Here is a 22,022-nt window from a genome sequence, read left to right on the forward strand (position 1 = left end):
GGCTCAGGTTATTTCTTGCTGCACCTGGCCAAACCCAACAGAAACTGGCTTTGAGGAGGGCAAATCTGAGAATACATTGAGGGAAGATATATTTATTCTAAGAATGGATGGAGATCTGATTAACAGGTAACTGTCAATACAACAAATTGGAAAGCCATGTATAGGTTCATAGATGTGATGTATAATCTGTATATAATAATCAGAACTGTGCTCTTATATATGCTGAACGGCATAGTTCTGGTCAGCTGTAATTAGTGACAGTGTTGAAAAGCTTTGCAGCACGCTGTGTGTGGAAGGAAGACCTGGGAAAGCATCATAAAACTCAGCAAGGCTGTACAGCTGGCAGTGCCGTTCAGCCCGGAGCCGTTCACACAGACGTCCACGCACTGACGTAGCGTCAAGCTGCGTAAGGCCGGAGCATGGAAGAGCGGCGCAGCTCTGGCGGCACGCGGCGGGGCCGAGCGCCCATCTCGTGCCCTCTCGCAGACCCGACTGTTGCGGTCTCTGAAATCCAGCGATCCCAGCTCCTGCTGGGCTTGAAACTTGGCAGCAGGGCGAGGCACCAGGCACCAAGCGCGAGGCGGCAGGCTGCGGCCCGCGGCGCAGCTGAGCCCCCGGCAGTGCATCCCCGCGGGTGCTGCTGCAGCCCCTGCGCCCTGTCCTGCTGACAGCAGCCAAACTAAACTAATGGAAGCAGAAGGGAAACATCCCTCTGGAGCCAGTTACTGACGTCACCTCTGGTGTTCAGCAGGCAAAAACCCAATGGTTTGTAAATGCTTCAGCTGGGTCCTGTTACAAAAGCAACAACCAGGCTTGTGCGGCTTTGCAGTGCCCTTGTGCTGTCGCCATTTCTGCTGAAGTGGCCCCAGATTCCCACGCAGATGGGACAGAACGTGATCAGCACTTAGAGGGAAAACTCGTCTGGAACCTGCATCAGATTTTCCCCATTAGGTTCAAATTTCCTGACTTGTGAGTAACTCCAGGCTTGGTTTCTTCCATCTTTTCTCCTAATTCAATCGGATTCAAACCCCGTAAGTAAATAGTTTCTTCATTCCCTTGAGGCAGTCCAAGGTCTTGAGAAAACCCATTAACTGTTAAAGTACTTCTGTTCATCCAGCAAAAAGAACCTAAGCCCAGTATACTGCAGATGCTGGACTTAGGTTCAGGAATTTAGGAATACATTAAAATAACACATAAAAAATAATCAGCTAATAAAAACCAGTAAGACTAATAATTCATAAATACAAATTAACTATGGCTCTGCCAAAATGGAAATGCCCAATGGCTCCCACATAATCAACAACATTAAACTTCTGTTGCGTCAAGGCATCACCAAATATTTAACATAACCACTCAAAATCTCCATTCTTTTCTAGCAAGTGCTGGACACTCATATGTGAATTCAAAAATCTCTGGGCTTAAATTCTTTTTTTTTTCCAGATTCATCATGCAAATCGAGGTAACTTTTTTTGGTATTACCTTTCATTTGAGAAAATCTTCACAGGTGTGAAAAAAAACCCCCACTAATAGTTTTACCAGTGTGGCATACATCTGTTTCCTTAAGACATTAACAATTCTGTTCATTTTAGTAGGCAGTGGATTGCTTCAGCCAAATGCTAAGCAAGCTAACAGGCTACATGTTGAAGAGATACTTGCTAATGACTTGGAAAAAACAAGGGATTCACTAAACCACTTGAATTGTTTGCAGTTTCTGGGGAGATCATCTAAGCCATTTCAGTTCAAAAAGCTTTTCAAATGCATTCATTGTACTCGTGTCCAACTTTCTAAAGAATCCACAGAAGAAATTTCAGAAACAGATGGGCAAGTTTTTTTGTATCCAGACTTTGATGATTATGTGCATGAGTCTTCCTGATGTTATTTGGCAAGAACACTTCCAAGGATGATCTGCGTTTGTACTCGTCTAGCAGAAGTGCTCAGAACTCCAGCCACAGCACAACTGCACTTAAAATACAGAAGTGCTCTTCACTCACAAAGAGACAACAAACAACAAGGACGTGCTTGGAAAAGCAGCTGATGGAGGTGTCAGAGAAACTCACTCTGTGGGCTTGCGAGCACACGCACCCAGTCACTCTGTTTGCTCTGGAGGAGGTCGAACCTTCAAGTCCAAGTACAAATTATTATATTTCTGTTATATTATATAAAATTATATATGTTATTATTATATCATATATAATATACAATATATTATATTATTTTAATACTGTCCTTATCATTCGTGCAAGTTTCACAGGTGTAGGTGAGAGATGTCTCTTCTAAATGTAACTGGAGGATACCTATAACCTTACCCAGGAGGGTCCCATGAAGACGTCTGCATTCATCTGACACTCATGGCATAGATTTACATGTAGGTGACGCAGATTTGGTAAAGAACCCCACAGCCCACCCCCTGAACCCCCTTGAAATGTACTTCATTTGGAAACATTAAACTGCGTGAGTCATGAATGTATGTAACTGCAGTTAGTTCTGTGTTGATTTGAGAAAGAAAAATACATGTTGTATTGCAGAATTCTATAAAATTACATGCATTCATATACAAGGACACATGACAAAGTGTTTTATTAAAATAAAAAGTTTTAATACTTTTGCATTTAAAAGATTTAGCAGAAAATAATCGCTACAAACATGCTACAACAACATATATGTTCAAAAAGTTTTCAGTGCTTTCTTTCAAAGTTCAGCATTTTGGCAAAAATAAGTTTTTCTGTATATACTTCAAAAGTTGGCTATCATAATACTGATATAAAATACTTCATGTGGACTAAGGTCAGGTGCATAAAATACAATAAGTAATAAAACATACTGTTTGTATAAACATTTGAAGTATAAATTTCATTAGATAACATGCAAATACTGCAATATTTTAAATGACACTTAAATATAGATACTGAGATTCTTTATATTTGCATCCAATATGAGATTCTGAAATGTACAAAACTATAAAAAGAACATATTTCTTCATTGAAGTCAGGTACTAGTATAGAGCTTGATTGTCATTTTACACGCACTGAGCCCAGTGTCCTGCCAATCTTCACTAGTCCAAGTAAAGATGTCTACAGAAACAGGCCCAGGGCTAGTTAGTTTTCTTCATAATAAAATATGAAAGCATATTTACATGAGAATAGACTCTTAAATTTTTGGTAAGGTAATTAAGTAGCAGCAATTTTTTTCTTCCAAACATGATGTTTAAAATAGCATTTCATTGTCACTGATACACATCTGAACAATACAAAGTAAACGTTCTTCAATAAATTTGAAACACTATTTTGTTCATTGCAGATAAAAACCCTGTAAGATCCCTTCTTGCAAAAATCGTAAATCTGTGTCGGATCCTTCGAGAGTATTTTTATGTTTCCAAGATCAATGGAAAACCACCTAATTGTGCTGAAACTGAATGGAAAACCACCTACCTGTGCTGAAACTTTCATCTGACTAGTAATGAATAAAAGAATAATCTTTTCACATTATTCCAAATACTTTTAGTTCTTCATTGAAAAAAAATATTAGTTTATCAAATCTTCTACAATTTTTGTTTTCTGTTTCAGTGATCAACAATTCTGAATGTCCTTCACAATATAAAACACTGCAATACTCATGTATATTTTCTTAGCAGTTATATATAATATATTAATGCTGACAAGGGGAATAAAAGGCTTACAAACAGGGAGTGCAGAACAGGCACCACTTTAACAGAAGGTGAAGAGATGCTCAATGAAACTTGTACTTGAGATGCAATTAGAGCTGACAGCGGCACGTGTGATGCTAATGTTGGACTGTCTGAATTTATCAGTGACTCTATTTTTTCTGCTTCTTTATTGCAGGCTTCAATCTAAAAAAAAAAAAAAAAAGTTGTTATTAGTTCTCCTCTTGCCACATGAAATGCCAATGCAAAAGTGTTGCTAGATAGCAAAATTCAGGAAAGGAAATCAGAGTTATTCCCATCAGCACATAAGAGTTATATAACTTTTGGGAGTGTTTCCTAGAAAATATATCAGAGCTCTTATCATAGACTTTGGTACTATGAAAACTGCTGTGGAAGCCCCAGGTAGTAGCAAAAGGGAAGGAAGGAAGCTACGTAAAATGTGTTTTGAATGCCCATGCCAAAAATCTCACAGTAACCTATAACTGAAGTCAGTATCTCTAAAACCGAGGGCTGACTTCCTGATTAACCAGGATACTGCCTTGAAGTCTGCAACAGTGGAAGATCCAAGATTTTCATCTTACTGGGATTTTTCTTCTAAATCAGGGCAAACTGATTTCTTTTACGGGCAGGGAAGAGAAGAATGGAAATAATGGGAAAACCTGAGAAACCCCAAGTTTTCAGGTTTTCATTCCCCCACTGACATGATGATAATCAGAAATTTATGTTAGAAAATTCATTTTTTCCACCTTACCTTCTACTGCAACCCAGGAGTCAATTTAGTACTAAGAGCTTTGGAAGCTGCCTCGGCTGAGGTTTTAACTTGACAAGCTCGCACGTGGAGGCCCAGGGCTTGAAAGCTGAGGAACCCGTGCACCAGCAACCAGTGTCACCAGTGGGAGAGCAGCTCCTCCCTGGTTCAGAGGGGCTCTCTGCGTTCAGAGTCCTCCTCTGCCTAGGGGTCCAACTGCACCTGCTGCAGGTGGAGTGAGAGCTGACCAGGCTGGCAGGGCTCAGACCTTGTTTCCCAAGTCCTGGTTACATTTTGGATTATTTCTATTAAAGAAAGAGACATAAGCGGGAGCTGAGCTGGAGCCAGTAGCTCCAGTAGCATGGGCAAGCAAAACACACACAATGTATCTGCCTGGGAAAAAAACCTACCCAGTTAGATACTGCAGCTTGCAAAGTCTGTGGCAGTGATGTGTCCCCTTGCACTGTAATTTCAGCCTGTCCCAGAAGCGATACCGAGCATGCAAAACTAGACTGTACAAATAAAATGGAAATGGGAAGCAGCCACCAATATAAAATAAACAAGGAAATGAATCTGCCTGAATTCTGTTTGCGTTGTAAAAGATAAAAGAGAGAGTGTGGCCAGGTTTTCTCTCCCCTTCCTTGTCAAAGCTAAGTCCTTCATTTCACACCAGTACACACCGACATGCCAGGAACAGAATGAAGCAGTCGGAGCACCTGATCTGCAAAGCCACTTCGCTATAAACTGCTCTCAGCAGGGCTGGGCAAGACTATTAGAAACAACTATAAAATGGCAAGGAATTATGTTCCTTGCTTGCACAGGTTAACAAGCAGAAAGTAAAAATGAAGCAACAGCTCCAAGGGTGTAACAAAGCAATACGTAGCAAAGCCTTGCTTCTGTTGCGCTGAACTACGCCAAAGAAAACACCGTAAGGACTCCGAGCTGCATTTGTTGGTTTACCTTTAGAGTTCCGTGCTGTGAGTGTTACGTTCTTGTTTGCTAGCATGAACTAGCTGTGACACAGCGAGCTGGGCAGCTTATTGGAAAGTTATTTCCTTTTTAAGGGCATAATAGCATTTCGGGATCTCCCAGCACTTTTTACCATAAAGTGGAAAGGAGTATCAAACCCAGGATGGTCTCAGAATAGGATCAACAGATCTTCTTTGGTATGAACGACTCCTTAACATCAAGATGTGCACAGTGTATGAATATGGTACCAATACGCATGATGTGCTTCAGCCTAATACCACAGATACTTCAATCTACTCTTAACACTGACACCGGAGACAAAGGAGTACCATTTCATATGCAGCTGTGTGTTTAATTAATTAATAATATATTAATTATATATATTATCATATATATTATATAATTATATATGATTACTAAATAATTATCTATTAATTAATACAGAGTGTATAAGTATTAATTTAAGAGGGCATTCAGTAATTATTTTTCTGTTATTTTAGTCATAGGAAATCGAGAGTTCTGCATTTATTAATTTTAAAACAAAAATCATACTGCTCTGTCCTTGGCCTTCCTTCACCTCCCCCCTCTAACTACCCACACTTAAAAGCCTCTTACCAGAAAAGCAGAATTCTCAAGACACGTTTTACCATCCATAACCCTGGCTAGTCAGATTTGAGTCACTACAGAAATCCCCATGTATTTGGGACACAGGAGAATGCACAATTTTAAAACTGCTGTATTGAAAATAGAAAAGTAGCGTACACATCTAAAAATGAAGTAAATCCACACCGGGCAAACGAAATAACAGCATGGTCTACCTGCAACGGTTTGGGGTTCTGATCCACAGGAATGATGAGGATCACAATTTCAGATTCTATGCTTAAGTATCCAAACACATCACACTGTGGCACTGAGACATGCAGGCGGATTTTTTCAAGTACGTCAAGTACGGTTATAGGCTTTTTATTTGTCACCTGGAAGAAAACAAAGAACTTCGTGGATGAAGTGATATTATGCAAACTTACATTTCTCCTCTTCAGTTTCAACAACTTGAAATCATGTCAGAAAATTTGTTTCAGCCATTAAACTATTCAGTTCTAATTGCTAGCAAAAAACTGGAATGATTCAGTGATTCTAAAACGTCAGTCTAAAAAATGATTCTATGATTCTGAAAAAGAAACCAAACCCATAAAAAAGTGAAGAGCGGAAAAAAATTATTTACTGCTCAAATTAACCATGGTTTCAATACATGTTGTTCTCCAGCTTCATAGTTAGCGTGCACGTGTATCATGTACCTCAAAGTAACGTAACTGGTTATGTTAAAGCAGCTTGTACTCGCACGCTGGGAAACAAGAGGCAGAGCAGCCCCACCAGCCAGCACTCCCTTACCATCATAGAATCTGTTTCAAGAGCCACCAGAAATGAAGAGCTCTGGCTTTGTAAAGACAGTTACATGTCTGTATATGTGAGAGCGCATGATGTTTCAACATCACTACGTAACTAGCAGGTAAATGTGTTTTTCTCTTAAAATTCTTGTCTCTGTTCTGCTTGCTGCTTGTATCTGACAAACAACAATTTGATTGTAGATGCTCAGTCTGTTCAAGGACTGCCACACCTTACAGGTTGTTCATCTTTTTTTCCAGGTCACTTCTGCATGTGCTGAACAGTATAGACCACCAACACAAATACTTGTGACTTCTGGTCATTCTGCTTTGTTCTGTTTTCCAGCTTTAGCTGCAGCAAATCCATTCTTTGTATCCTACTGTAGCTTAGTTTCTTTTAAGACCACTGGTACAGGACCTTAACAAATGGAAATCTGGGAAATCGAAGTAGACTACATGGACCAAACCTGCAAGGTGTTGCACGACACTTCTTTTACCAGATCTCTGAGGGTTTTCCCTGTCACAGCCCCGCTGAAATGTAGTCTGACATGCTGACTGATCAGCAAACCCTGTTCAGTCTTAAAACAGAAGCACATGGATACTTTAAGGATGATGGATAGTGTCAAACTTGGATTTTTATGTCTTAGATTAGAAATCTAGTAGACTAGATGAGAATTTTAGCAGATCTCTAATGTTTCTTTGCTCTGTGTAGATGATGACTTTTTTTTTCCTGCTGTCTTTACAAAAAAGGCCAGAGGGGTGGGGGGAGAAACTCTTCAGTAGCTGAGGCAGTTTTTCCTCAAATTAACCACCTGTCTGAACTAAAATAGGCGCACATTACTACTCCTTGCCCTCTCGGGTTGGTTAAAGTGTACACTAGCAATTGTAGCAATGAGTCTGTGTATCTGAGCCTTAACCATCTCCAGCACAATGCATGTATGCACTGTATGTATATGTATACTGGCAAAAGCAAGAGCTGCACACCAATCCTATAGTTTCATTGATACAATCAGAGGAGATCAATGTTATTAATTAAATATAGATGACAAAAGTATCAAATTACTCAAATGCACAGCTGGGCATTTTCTACGGTATTACCGAGATGCTGGCTGGCCTCTGACTGCCAGTGGAGTAACAAAGGGACAGAGCTCCTGACTGTGCTCAGGGCAGTTCACACCCTGCACAGGCTCCAGGTGGCTGCAACACTCAGAGATCATCTCTGGGGGCTTTGTACCCCAGTCAACTTTCTGTAGTTTCTAGTATGTGCTAAGAGAATGCTGGCCTGAATATTTGAGAGATCACATATTTCAAATGTAAAGAGAGAGATATATATTGTTTTATATATATAAATATATACGAGTTTTGAAAACTCTGAAGACTGTGTATTGTGGTGTTAGATGAGCATGAGAAGAGAAAGTCAGGAAGACTGTGGTGACAAAAAAACGAGGGGGGGGGGGGGAGAAGAAAAGCAACGATTTAAGTACCCTAATCCACCTCTCACCTACTAAGTACCTGGATTTGGGTACTTAGTACTTACCACCAACTACTTGAGTAACTACTTAAGTAAGTCCAAATAATTCCTTTAACTAGAAAGCCCTTCTAACTAAAACTAAAAATTCTTCACAACCACAGGTTGTAAGGTATGAAGGGAGAAGTTGCAGCGGTCACCAAGTCCCTGGTACCATTAGAGATGACAACGGGAAGACATTCCAGGATGCAGTCATGACCCATCAGACACTGCTATTCAGCAAAACCAGTCAACACAACACGAACGCAAAATCTCTAAGGGGAAATCAGGGAAATCAGCAGAACACCAGTCAGCAGCACAGCCTTGAGATGAAGGCCAACCACACACTGGGCTGCAACAGCAAGAACTGAGCCAGCAGAAGTCATCGTCCCCCTTTATTTATGCCCTGCCCCATCCCCAGGCCACACTGAGGAGCTGGCGGGAGTCCAGCAGCGTGTGCAGCTTGTGGCATCTCCACTCCTGGAGGTGTTATTAAAAGCTCAGCTGGCCAAGCTGATCCAACCTGGAGTTAACCTCGCTTTAAGCAGGGGGTTGGGACTAGACCATCCTCAGGGGTCATGTTCAACCCAAATTTTTCTATGTTTTTACAATAATAGCTAATTATCTCTACTTCTAAACATATAAACAGGTTAACGTAATTTTATACTGTTTTAGTGACATTCTCTTTCTTCTTGATATTTAAAAAAACAAAACTCATGCAGATGTAAACATGAATTGTTTTGTTTCACGAGGCATGATTGTCATTACTCTATTTTGTTGTGGTGTCATGCCAAAAATCAAGTGTTCTGCTCTGTTCCGTATACTGAAGCATAAAAGCAGGGGTCAATAAAGTGCAATCCTTCTACACACCCCTTGGGCAGTGTAGGCCTAGTAATGTTGCGTTCAGAAGTAGACAACAGCAGAAGATCCATCTTACACTGGAGGTTTTCAAAGAGCAGCAATACAGGATGCTGGTGTCTAACTTATGGAGATGTTAAAATCCAACATTTTAGCTGAAGAGCAACAAAATCAGTGACAACTGTATAAATAACCCAAGGAGCGTAAACAAATCCAATTTAAACATAAGACAATGGCAGAGCTAAGTTACCCACATTAGGAAACACTGAGCTAGCAGAATAACCTTAACAAAAAGGCCAAAAATAATAAATATACAGTGTATTACTATCATGAGACAGATGCAGTTCCCGTATCATTTGTCTTTACTATTATGTATAAATTATATGTATATCATATAATATTATACTATTATATGTATATCATATAAAACGCAAAGCTGAATGTGCTTGTTTGTGCCTACTCTAATTCTGTTTTACTTTCCATTGTAATTCAATTTCTATACTTGACATTAAGAAATAAAGGAAAGTATAAACAATATAAAGAAAAAAACCCAAATCACATGCTACCTACTGAAAAATTGTTTGGTTTATAATGTGTTAACTTTTCAGGAGAGAGTATACAGTAATTTGACCTTTTTGTGTACCATTTAACATACATAATGCACGATTTTACCCTTGCAAAAGTATCCAGCTTGTCTTTGTCATACAAGATTCTCAGCATTCCAGCACATAGCGGACAGCAGGCTCCTATGTGAATAAAAGAAATATCTCAGAAATAAAAGCAAATAGTCCTTTCACTTTTAAGTAAGCAGAGGTCAAAAGTTGAATGTTAACTGAGTCTAAAAACAGCAAGACTGCCAAAGCAAAGTAAATGTTTCGGATTGATAGTAGAACGCCTAAGATATTTTTTTTAATGCTGAAGACATTTATAATGCAAAAGCAGTCATCTTTCAACACACATTTACTCCCATCAACATGAAGCAACAAGATGAATTTTCACTTGTTTCAAGATGACGCATTACTGTAAGCTAAAACCCACAGGCACTCTGTACCACAAAGCCAAGGTTTTGGATGGATGGATGCACATGCAACTACAGAAATGATGAATTTCAAGCACTGAAACAGCTAGGGCATGACAGGAGCCAGTTACGCACATTGCAAACATTAATCTATGCAGTTACACCATGTTGCAGCTTAGAATCTTTATATAATGGGGGCGGGGGGGGGGGGGGGGGGCGCGAAGGACCTGTCTGACAGATGTGTGTTTAACAGAGAAATAGGTCATATTTCTTCTACTGTTTTTTTTCTGACCATCTCAGAAACCAAAGGGCTAATATTTCAGCTTTCTACCCATGACTGTGTATTTAATTCACCCCCAACTTATTATGCACAATTCACATTCACAGAGTGACTTTTACAATGTTAAATGTAATAAAGCACAAAGACCCTTCTTCAAACCCATGAATGAGAAAAATGGATAAAATTGTTTAAGAAGTGAGCTTTCCTTGTTCTATGTGTTACCTGCAATTTGCTACTGTTTCACATAGAAGGCATTTGTGAAAACAATAAAAAACCAGTTCAAACAGCACAAGGGCAAAACTATTCCTACTGCCCTCTTCCTTCACAGGGCTGGAAATACACACAGTGTCTTACTCTGTCTTCAATTAAATGTCATCTTTGTTCTTCTGGGAACTCCAGCTCTGACGACCGTTTGGCATTCCGGTGTGGTATCTGTGCTGCTACTTCCAAAAGATCACTCATCTGACTGCGAGCAGCGTTCTGCCCTGGACATGGCAGACCTCACTTGCTTCTCCTGGAGCAGCGATGGTGACAGCAGCAAGCTTCTGAAGACCAAGGGAGCGCGACTGCTAAAGCCAAGGCCCTGCCACCCCAGAATTACTCAGCCGAGCCCTGATACTGCTTGCTCCAGCCCTAAATAAAAACCTCTGCTTCACCCTTTCTCTTAGATGTCCCAAGGACATCAGGGAATATTATAATTTTAAAGTGTAAGTTTTGTCCTGAAGAGACACCTGTTTATGCACGTGGCCTGGAGACTCTCTCCTACTGCAGTAAACTCCAACGACAAATTAACGTACCCGGAGCAATAACAGGTTTGCAGCCTGTAGCAGAAAGCTGGGGGCATTTAACGAAGGCGCACTCGGTGTGAAAGCCGTAGTCTGAGAGCACGCCCACAGCCTGGCACTGCCCGTAATAGTCAACGGCCACGCGGTCGGCGTAGGCAGCACAGACGCTGCGGTAGGTTTCTCCGTTATGCCCACATACAGGCTCTGCTGACTTGCAAAACGGCTGAAACACACAGAGACGTTCCACAGATCAATTTATTCCCGTACAGAAACTCCAGAGCAGTATTAACATCAGGAAAACCAAAGTCAATGCAAATTCACTGCTAACATTGTCAAACATCCAAAGAAGCAGGGACTCTAGAGTAAAATAACCTGCCTGTTTACGAATGGGTAATAAATGCAAAGAATAACTACTTCAAGAAGGCAACAGAAAAATACAAGCTGGAATCAGAGAAATGTACAGCAAGACATGTTTTGGAAACAACATTTTTTGTTCTGTGCTAACTCTTAAATAAAATGACCATGTCATTTAAATTAACTTACTTAAATTAATTAATTTTCATAATTTTATTACTTCATAAAGTATTATTAATAAAATACTGCTGTTTTATGTATTAATATTTTAATTACTTAGTTTATTAATTCATCTCAGTGTTTTTATGTTCTTAATTAGTGTGTGTGCATGTATTTCTAACACATTACTTGAAAAGCTAAACGTATACATTTACTTCAAAAGAATAAAATCCATTACTAGACACCTTTGTCAAAAATATACTGTTGAGAGCTTTAAATCTATAAAAATACATTTATTTTGTCCATTTTCTCTCAACATGTTATTTGATTCAAACACATGTAAAAAAAGAATCAGAGAAAACTGTAATACAGTTTCTTCCTATCCCCCTGTGTACATACATTAATCCAACCTGTTCAAGGGGTCAAATACCAATAAACTTAAGCTTCACGACAGGAACAAATGGAATTGTTGACTCTCTGCAGGCAAGGTAAGTAATACTTTTGTCCAAAGTCTTGTGAAATGATGCAACTCTGTTCATAATTTCTTGCTAAGGTCCAAGCATTTTATTAAACTAACGAAGATTTCTTGTACGTCACCATAGCTATATGATCACTGTATATCCTCTAAAACAACAAGAAAATTACAGTTTCTATATAACACACCTAAGCTACCAACAAAACAGACAAAGGACAAGTAAATGCAAGCACCCCAAATAGTCTCCTATCTTGCAGTCATCTTCCCTGTAAAAGCAAGAATGAAAATGTAAAGCTACCACTGTCCAAAACTTACGAACATGGATGCAACTAGGCACACGACTGCTGGAGAAAAAAAAAATCCAGCCATGCAACACTCCTTTGATTCTTACTGTTCAGGGGCTGAACATTCTGAGTGTCTCATGAGATATCTGATGTGCAATGAGAATTATCTGTACTTAAAGAGGTTGCTGAAAAAGGGCAAGAAAAATAAGGTATAAAGACAGAAAGGCAGAAACTAAAAGTAGGTTAAAAGAGCAATAGCATTCATAATACAGAAAAACCCTGAAAAAATGTTCTGTACTGCTAGGGATATCCATCAGCTGAGACCAAGAGAAGGTCTCGATGTTCATCATTTGGGAAAAACCTGGAGATGAACAGCCTATCAATGGTAAAGCCAGCAACTCTGTTCAGAGTAGCTCTGACCTTCCTTGTAAAGCGACAGAAACAGCTTGTATGCACACACCATTGGGAGCCGTGGGATGGAAGAACTATACCTAGTCCTAATCCTTCTCAGGAATTAATATGAGGACTAATTCAATCCAGGCTAACTAAAAACCCAAACATTACAGACTGCTTAGTCTCCGACAAAACTTAGGTGTAAATAGATCTTGGTAAACCTGGAGCACTATCACACAAAACACTAAAGGCTTTCTATGACTAGGTATTAATTTTTAAATAAACCAAGCTCAAATTGGTAAAAAACTAGCATTTAACTAACCAAGGAACTGCAACCAATTACTGCAAACATATCTCGGTGCAAGCTTTAATAGTGAAAAATAGAGGAAGATTTAACATAAATATCAAAGTACTATCCCCAAGAAAGCATAAATAAAGCTTTTGATTGGTTTTGAGACAGCTGTTCACTAAAGCAGAGATACACTTGACAAAATTCTCAATATAATTTTGAAAGAGTATTTTTTATACTGGTTAAAATTACATTTTTAAAGGATTACTTTAAATTAAAACATTTTGTAAGCTATAAAAAGCAGAATATTGCAAAAAACTTGAACATTAAAGAAAAAGATGAGTTGGTATTTATTGCTAGAACCACTTCCTACCTGGCATGGTCCTCGGTATGCCAAACTTTTTCCTTTTTGGTACAAAGTACACAAGTTGCTGTATTCCACATTGTCTGTGTCACAAACAGGATCCCGCGTCTGGTCGCAATTTAACTGCCTTGGCACACATTCATGCTGGCTACATTCGAACTTCCCAAAACTAGTCAAGCAAACTTGTTTCTTTGGTATGCACCTGCATAAAGTAATAAACAAAAATAATTCTGTAACACGATATGAAATTGATAAGTCTCAAAATATTCAGGGAAAATATTTGCAGTGAAATCTTCTCCAACGCTTTAGAGCTAACTATGGTTCAGCAGAGCTGCAGGAAATACAAGTGGTAAAAGATTCTGAAAAGCCGCTTTCAGGTCTCATCACAAACCTGGAACTGGTTTGCACCATGTTTAGTCAACGTATGTGAACGTTTATGTCAAATTTATCTTTTACCACGTATTTTCCAAAGGATTTTTGAGAAAGGCTTGGATAAACTTCTTACCTACTCCCAAGCTTCATTCTGTAAATGCCTACTTATGGAAAACTAGAGAAAACATGAAAGCAGTCAACTGCAAGAGGTTGTATTGCAGAGGTCTAGCCTCATCCTTCCCTGGGGAGGTAGTGAACACAAGACTTACAAGCTCATATGGTTTCGATTACAGATACCTAATTGGATGCTAGCTTTGTTGGTTCAGTACATTCCATCCCATCCCATCCCATCTTGGGGATGACTGCAAACCAGGGAAGAATCTAGTATTAACACAATTCCCTTTTTTGGCATGTCATCCCTCTCAAGCCTTCACAGGTAAGTGAAGAGCAATCAACCGCAGAAATTCTTTCTCCTTTCTATTAAATATATAACTTCCAAGGACTTATGTGCAAAACATTTGCCATATGCCCTGCGAGACATCCCTGTGCTAGAGAAATGCCAGCCAACAGTTTGATGAATGGGCTGATGAAAAGTCAAATGGCTTTTTTAACAAACTGCTCCTCCTCCAAAACAACAAGGCTACCACTGGATTATGTACAGTATGTCCCTATTCTCTCTGAGCGCTGCTGTCCTATGCATTACACATATTCCTCCCATATTAGGCAAGACTCAGAAATTCTGACATTTAAACACTTTACAAGTGGAATGTAAGATCTTAAACAGATTCTAAGTGCTTCAGTAATGTTTTAAAATGAGCATGGTTAGTTTATGCTACATTATCAAGCTGACCTAGAAAAACATACTGCTTTACTGAAACTTCAGTCCTTTACTGAAACTACAAGTGGCGGTTCTAAGCATAATAGTATTCTGTAGAACTGAAAAACCTCTCTATACTTTCCAAATCAGAAAGGTAAAAAGCATACATCCCCAATGCACCTTTGAAATTCTAATTTTCAATGCCATAATGGCTATTACAGTACAAAGCCACAGGGTTTTCTCTGCAGGTTTCTGCATGAAGCCATTTAAAGTGCAGAAAAAGGAAAAAAATAAAATTGCTATAATCAGTTTTCACGGAAGCACAGTATTACACAACTTAGGGTGGCTTTCTTTCAAAACAGAAAAATGTACAAATTCAAAGGAGACTGCAGTATTGCACAACACTGAGAAAATTGAAGACAGAGACCAGTATTATGAGCCACAGACTTTGATTTCTGTAAGAAAGGCCCGATTTTCTTTTTTCCTGACACTAGTACAGAGCATGGGTTCTGTTTTCATGTTTGTCTATACAGATTTTGCTTTTTCTGACATTGAAAAAACAGAGATTGTACAGGCATAGTTTTCACAAGATATCAGTCTAAAAGAAGCTCAAGTGTCCTGAAGTGATTGATATTTTCCTATTTTAGAGATAAAAAGCACAGATTATTCACTGAATAAGCAAGACTCACTGCAACTCTCGAATACAGGTGTGGGTTTTTTTAAACTACTAGAAGGAGGTGTGGAACAAGTAGTAAAATGACACTTAGAGCCATTTCACCAAAATCTGATTCCTCCACTTTTGAAAGTGTACATTAATTCTCTTTATTGCTAGAACAGAGATCTGCATAATGGATTTAAAAAATATAGTATTACATAAACAGAACCAAGCACTGACAGTTATTACAGTCCATTACTAACTATGATAAATAAAAAATAGCTACTTCAAACAGTTATTTTTATTGGAGTATCCCAAAACATAGAACGTTACTACAATACACAACACGTTCAAAGAAAAAGCGTTATCTGCTTTATGAGTAGAAGATGCCAAAGAAAAGCTTTAAAACATACTGTGCTTTTACCTCTGGTTTTTATTACAAGGGTTAGGGTTACAAGGGTCCTTGGAAAGACATGATCCAAATTCAAATTGATTGTCCTGGAGCCCAACACAGCGAGCTATGCACGCACTTGGATACGTGCGTCCATTCTGAGCACAGACGGGCACAAACTGATCCACACAGTTACACGGCAAACCTGTAAATGCAACACACAAACCAGGAATCTGGTGCACTCTTATTTTCTAAGACAGAAGATACACAAGAAGACACTAGGATATCTTTGCCTTCCAGCAAATGCAAAGATGTGCCATACCTTCAGCCATGTCCTCCCTCCTGTAATTCAGCAATACGGCACAGCACCTGTGCACTCAGAAGCAGCAGGAGGGCAGGTTTGTGCACTGCTTCCTTGCTACCTCGACTCAGCTTTCTCCATTTCCCCCCCAAACTACCCCTCTCTTGTCCCTAGTGGCACTACGTCATCTCTACTTATTATTTTTACATATTACCCGAGCTTCTATTTTTCAATACTGATCTTTTTTTTTCCAAAGGTATATGTTGGTTGGACATCAGAAAAACGAACTGATTTAAAGAACATATTACTAACAAATTATCAGATATTTTCTGTTAATACTGTGGAAGGAATTTAGAAGCTAACTCTGGCCCTGAGAGTATTAAGCTTACAGTTTCCATAGTTTGGAAAGTTACCTGTAAACTTCCGACGTTCGTCTTCTGAACTATGCTCAGTTAGACACTGACGCGTAGAGCATATCAAGTTTCCAGCAAAACATGAACAGACATTACAATCTATATTAAAGGATGTTCCATGGCCTTAAAATAAAAGAAATTAAGTAAATGCATACAATTAATGCAAATAGACCAGAAGACTATATACTCATGTGTTTTACAGAGATACTACATTTTCATTATTAATTGTTCCTGTAATTTCCCTTATCCAGTTTATTTTCCCACTGAAATGTCTACCTTTGGATTTAAAGTTTTGCTTTATTCATTTGAAGAAAAGTCTGTTCACATGCATTTTTGATTAATTAGTTAAAAAAGGAAACAAGCACTTTATACTTTCAAAGCCTGTGTAAGTTGCATTTGCTTTTTTCTTTTTTTAAGAACAATTTAAAGCTGCAAAAAGAAATATGGTCATAAAGCTGTAAAAGTGGTTGATAAATCCTAGTTACTAAGCTCTACATCTTTTTAAAGGTAAAGCTTTTGTGAAGATACGTTCTTCTCCTAAACTCATTTTATATAAGACTGTGTCAGCCATAATCTTACAGATAACGAACACCCCTCTGTGGCGCAATTCTCTCCTTTGCACATACTTTTTGCTGAGAGGTGAGAAGTGCCAACGCGTCACTCCGGTCTTTATTGCTTTGCTACACCTGTTCCAGTTGTAATTTCAGCCCCCACAAGCAGACACAGCTTTGTCCAAGGCAGGGGACAAGCAAGACTGCAGCGAGGCGAGCAGAAGCCCAGAGGTCCCAGCGCGGGTGAGCGGGCCCCAGCAGGGAGCCCTCAGTACAGCGGCCGCCACCGCCAGCGGCCGAGCAACCTGCCCCGCGTTCGCCGTTTCTCAGCTACAACCTTTTCACAGCTCGATCTAAGAATCCCACTGCAAACAGGCATTTTCCTTCTGTTTACCGACTCCAGTTTGGGTTGGTGAGCAGCCCACAGGACTGCCCTCCGCTGTGTTGTATGTCCCCTGTGAGACCCACCGGCGCCGGCGCCCGCCGCTCAGGCCGCAGGAAAGTGGCTGCTGAAGGCTGCCAGCAGGCACGCCGCCCCTCAGCACACTGCTGCCAACTGCGCCTGCGAGCAAGGCAGCTCCCGCCGATCTCCCTGCAAAGGGCGGAGGTCAAGGATGTACGTTTTGCTGAGTGCAGGGGCAGACGGCAAGCCCTCGGCATCCGAGCGCTTCGGAAGGGGTACCCCAGGCAAAGGACGGCAGAAGGCAAGGGGACAGGACAGAAAGCCTCTGCAGCACAAGCAGCTCCGTTTAAGCCACAGCACTACTGAAGAAAGATGAATCTGTCAGCAGGGAAGAAGAAAAGTTTCCAAGGTTTGACTATAATGCTGAACACAGGATTTCTTAGATGATTCTTCAGAGTCAAGAGTACCGGCTTAGGGACCACGTGGCAACTCTGCAAGGGTTGGCTTTCACCAGCAAAGACAGCACACAGCAAAGCTTCCTCAGGAGCCACCGCGCTCACCGGCGTCAGGGCACAGCACCAAAACCCCAGCGCCGGATGAAGCATTCAGGGCTGCTTGGTTTTAGTTCGGACGTTATGACTCAACCCTGGCTTTTTGCAACTAACACGGAGACCAGCTATATGCAGTCACTACAAAAAGATCACATGGTGACCACAATTTTTAATTACTTGTTTTCAATACATCATCTAATGGAACTGGAATCTAGTAATTTTTTATTATATAATACATAGAGTCTTAATCACCATACACACTTAATGAGTAGTTATGGCAAAAAGTGGAATGTCTGGGTTTGGGTTTGTGGTGGTTTGTTTGGTTGTGATTTTTTGGTGGTTTTGTGTTTGTTTGTTTGTTCTGTTTTAAATGGACAGCACTTACTGAGTACTGAATACCTTACCAGCTACACATATTGCTGCTATTTACCAGAACAAGCAACAGCTGTCCATTGTGCAAACATCAAACACAAATACAACTTCAGACATTTTTGTGATTATTTTTACCAGTAATCTGAAAAAGTGCAAGTTTCTTTGGACAGAACAGTCCATGAAAACTTTCAGTCGCCATTTAAATAATATATTTGCTAATGACTCTATTTTGAAAGCATCTACTTTCACAAGATACTTTCTATAACTGCCCATCAAACGTAACATTAAGGTTAAGATGTGTTCTGTGTTCTAAGTACATTTGGCTGACTTTTATCTGCTTTGGATGAACAAAAAAACCCCAAACATTACAAGCTGTAAATCATGCAACATTACAGGCAGACTTTCCTAAGTGATGAAAATAATTGTGCAATTGATTATTTAGCTCTGCTTGGTATCTTTTAAGAGAAAGAAATATGACAATTACCTACTCTTTCATGATATCAGGGTTTGGTTCACAAGCAGAAAATTATGTTTGTGGCAAATGTAACAAGTGCTTGGCTTCTCAAAAGTTACTTAAAAGATGTACGTAAAAAACAGTGACTCAGTTACTTTGACCTTACTAGGTATCTTTGAATTGCTTTACTTACGCTTCAGCTTCAGTCTGACAGTATTGTAAAAGGGCTGATCTACAGACACTGAGCAGTGTCCAGTGCTGAAATACGTAACTGTTCACTAGCAGAAAATCTTTTCCTTGTGGACTGATTCAAAGACACCAGCCTCAGACAGGTCACAGCTCGGCACAGACTCCGTTTTACATTCAAGACATTTTGCAAGATTTTTCCTATCTTGGTAGTAGCTTTTTAGTTTGCTTTCCTTTTCAAAGAGCACAGTGCCAGTTTGTATGACAAAACCGGACCTTTACAGTTCTCAAGCAATGAATAAATCTGAAAATAAATCAGTATTATCTTTTAAGAAGTATCACTTGTCATGTCTCTTTCAACTACTTTGTCAGATTAGGTAGAACCCAATTAACTCTTGCTGCCCATGCTAATTTAGTCTTCAAACAGTCAATAACAGTAAAGTTAGGTTTAAATTATTAACTTTCTAAAACGTCAAGCAAGAGATAGTTAGCATTCTTTTATTGTTAAAACAGAAAGCTGCTAGTTCAAGTTACCTGGCAGACAGAGATCAGCAGGACGTCTACACCCACTATGCTGAAGGAGACTTTCAAGAACCACAGTGTTCAATATACCTTTGTTATCATAACGTATCCACTTACATGTTCATTTTAAAGCATATGTTAGCCCCATCGATTAATCTTGAACTATAATTCTTATTTAATATTAATTTCATTTAAAAAATGAGTAGGTTTTTTTTCTGAAAGGCACAGGCTGCCTTGTGATGCTCAACTGTATGCTACGAAGGTTTCAAAGACTTTTGAGTGCAGAGGACAGACTATGCCTGGTATGTATTTCTAACACATTTGTACACATTAGCAGAACAGTCTTCTAAACACCTTTTTTTGAAACCGTTGTCCTTTGTGTGAAACCTACCAACATTGCTCAGTAAAAGAAACTCCCTCCCCAGAATGCCGTAAGAACTACACCAGCATCGCTGCCTAAAAGAGTACCAGATTTATTATGTGATGCCAAGGGAAGAGAATGCTGGGATTGTGCAAAACTTATTATGGGATGTTTAGTGGAAGGACCAAAGATGAGGAAAAGGAGGAATTAAGACAGACCAATCATGAAGATGTGTGGGAAAGCAGATGGAAAGGGGGAAAAAGGGATTTGCTGAGTGCAGACAGGTCAGTATGCTTCCCTCACCACAATCCATCCTACATTTTTATTCAATTTTATTTTTACCCTCTGTGTGTGTGCACTTCCTACCCTGAATACATGCAGGAATGCTAACAGGCTTTAAGCTGGATGAGTCAGTGCATAGGGTAAGAGGCCTGTGAGCCAGCAGTGGAGCGGCCACACCAGCCCTGGGAGCTCTGCTTGGGCCTGGATGTCACCAGCTCTGCCAGACGGGCAGCGGCCGGCGGGCCGCCACCAGGCAGAACCGCTTATTAGTGGCCTTCATTTCTGATCAGCAGCAGGGCAGGAACAGGTTTGTGTTAATGCTATGTGTCTTCATGTGGGTGCCAGTAAAGCAGTAACTTCTGTCCACGTCGATCAGTGTGGCTGCCCCCGTCAGCAGCACGCCTGTGCGTGTGTGTGTGTGCATGCCTCTGGGTGCCTCTCTCTCGACAACACATCCAGTGGTTTCTGGCTTTGTTCACTGCCAATTCTGACGACTGTTTTGGCAAAATCAGTTTTATGTGGCCTTTACACCTACAGCTAGGTCTGTTGTAGGAGGGAGGATCATACAGTGAACAGCTGAAGCACTCAGAAGATTTGCCAACAACAAAAGCAAAAAGTAAAAGCCTCTCTGGCATCCCTGTTCCCTGCAGAGGGAGTTAACGGTCCCAGAGAGTACCTTCTGCACAGGCAATGTGCTAGCCAACCTGCCTCAGAAACAGCTCTGGACAGACAAGCACTAATGACTCTGCGAGTAGAGCAGGTATTCACCAAAAAATTCCAGAACTCCTCAGGTGTGAAATACCTGCTCATATAAGCGAACTTAACTTGCAACCTCTTGCTTTAAACTCCCCCAGTGACACATAACTACATATGCCACATTAGGGGAAGGAATCACAGGGTTTGTACAAGTCACAAAACAAATCGTTTGGATTATCTGAAGGAGTCAACAGCCAGGTGGACACAGAAAATCAGGTTGATACGCTTCAATACCCAACAGGCATTTAACAGCTCTTTTACATAGGCTTTCAAGAAAAAAAAAAAAAAAGCAGAGATAGGAAAAAAGGCACTAACATGGATAAGTACTGTGAAACAGAATGAATGGGCAATGAAAGGAGGTCACTGGAGGAGTCTCCATGCTCTATGCAGTGGCTGTTCTGTTCAACATATTTATATGTGATCCAAAAAAACAAATGCAAGTATTTACATGACAAGGTCTACCAATAATATTAATGTACAAAGGACCAAATAATGAAAAACTGCAAGACAAATCTCACCACACTGAGCAACTGGGGAAGGCTACAGTGGAGGAAAATAATCGCACTGAACATACAGTAGGTCTCTACAGTTCACACAATGAGCTGCGAGCTGACCGTTCCCACTTAAGAATGGGACCATGGTGTTACAACAGACAACTCTGTGAAAGCATGACCTCAGCAGAACTAGTAGCCAAAAAAAGATAATGTTCAGAAAAATTATGAAAGGAACATCATTTTGCTATCACATATGCTTGACTGGGCACTTGCATTGTGAATGGCGCATAAAGTTCAGCTCCCATTCCAAAGAAAATGTAAGAACTAGAAAAACGTACACAGTAGGGTAACAAATATGACCAAAAGCATACACCTGTTTTTACACAAGGAATGAGTACATAGAATAGGAACTGGCTTGGAGAAAAACCCAGAAAGCTGAGGGGAATATGACAGAGGTCCAAAAGAGGAGGCAAATAGGTAACAATCATTTGTCAGCTTTTTCAGTACAAGAATTAGGATGCATCTCATAAACCAGGAAGAACTAGATGAAACAAATTATGAAGGCTCGAAGAAAAGAAATCCCTTGCAAATCCCACCAAAAAAAAAAAACCACAA

The 22,022-nt window shown here is 40.0% G+C and overlaps 1 protein-coding gene across 2 annotated transcripts in view; it reads right to left on the bottom strand.

Moving 5' to 3' along the window:
* Nucleotides 1–2,574: 2,574 nt before the first annotated feature.
* The window catches only part of RECK (reversion inducing cysteine rich protein with kazal motifs), a 66,319-nt gene continuing 46,871 nt past the window's right edge, over nt 2,575–22,022 (bottom strand). The window contains exons 15-22 of one of the 2 annotated variants that reach the window (XR_008731591.1): nt 16,476–16,598; nt 15,795–15,966; nt 13,536–13,728; nt 11,221–11,431; nt 9,798–9,871; nt 6,197–6,352; nt 3,425–3,847; nt 2,575–3,393 (exon numbers count right to left, since the gene is read on the bottom strand). Coding sequence is in view for 1 of the 2 variants with exons in the window: in XM_055706381.1 (XP_055562356.1) it covers nt 3,632–3,847; nt 6,197–6,352; nt 9,798–9,871; nt 11,221–11,431; nt 13,536–13,728; nt 15,795–15,966; nt 16,476–16,598 (1,145 nt within the window). In the remaining variant the exon portion in view is untranslated. Of the gene's footprint in view, nt 3,848–6,196; nt 6,353–9,797; nt 9,872–11,220; nt 11,432–13,535; nt 13,729–15,794; nt 15,967–16,475; nt 16,599–22,022 lie in introns of both variants that reach the window. The other variant, XM_055706381.1, reaches the window with a different exon arrangement.

Source organism: Falco cherrug, chromosome 3, assembly GCF_023634085.1.
Source record: "Falco cherrug isolate bFalChe1 chromosome 3, bFalChe1.pri, whole genome shotgun sequence".
Classification (NCBI taxonomy): domain Eukaryota; kingdom Metazoa; phylum Chordata; class Aves; order Falconiformes; family Falconidae; genus Falco; species Falco cherrug.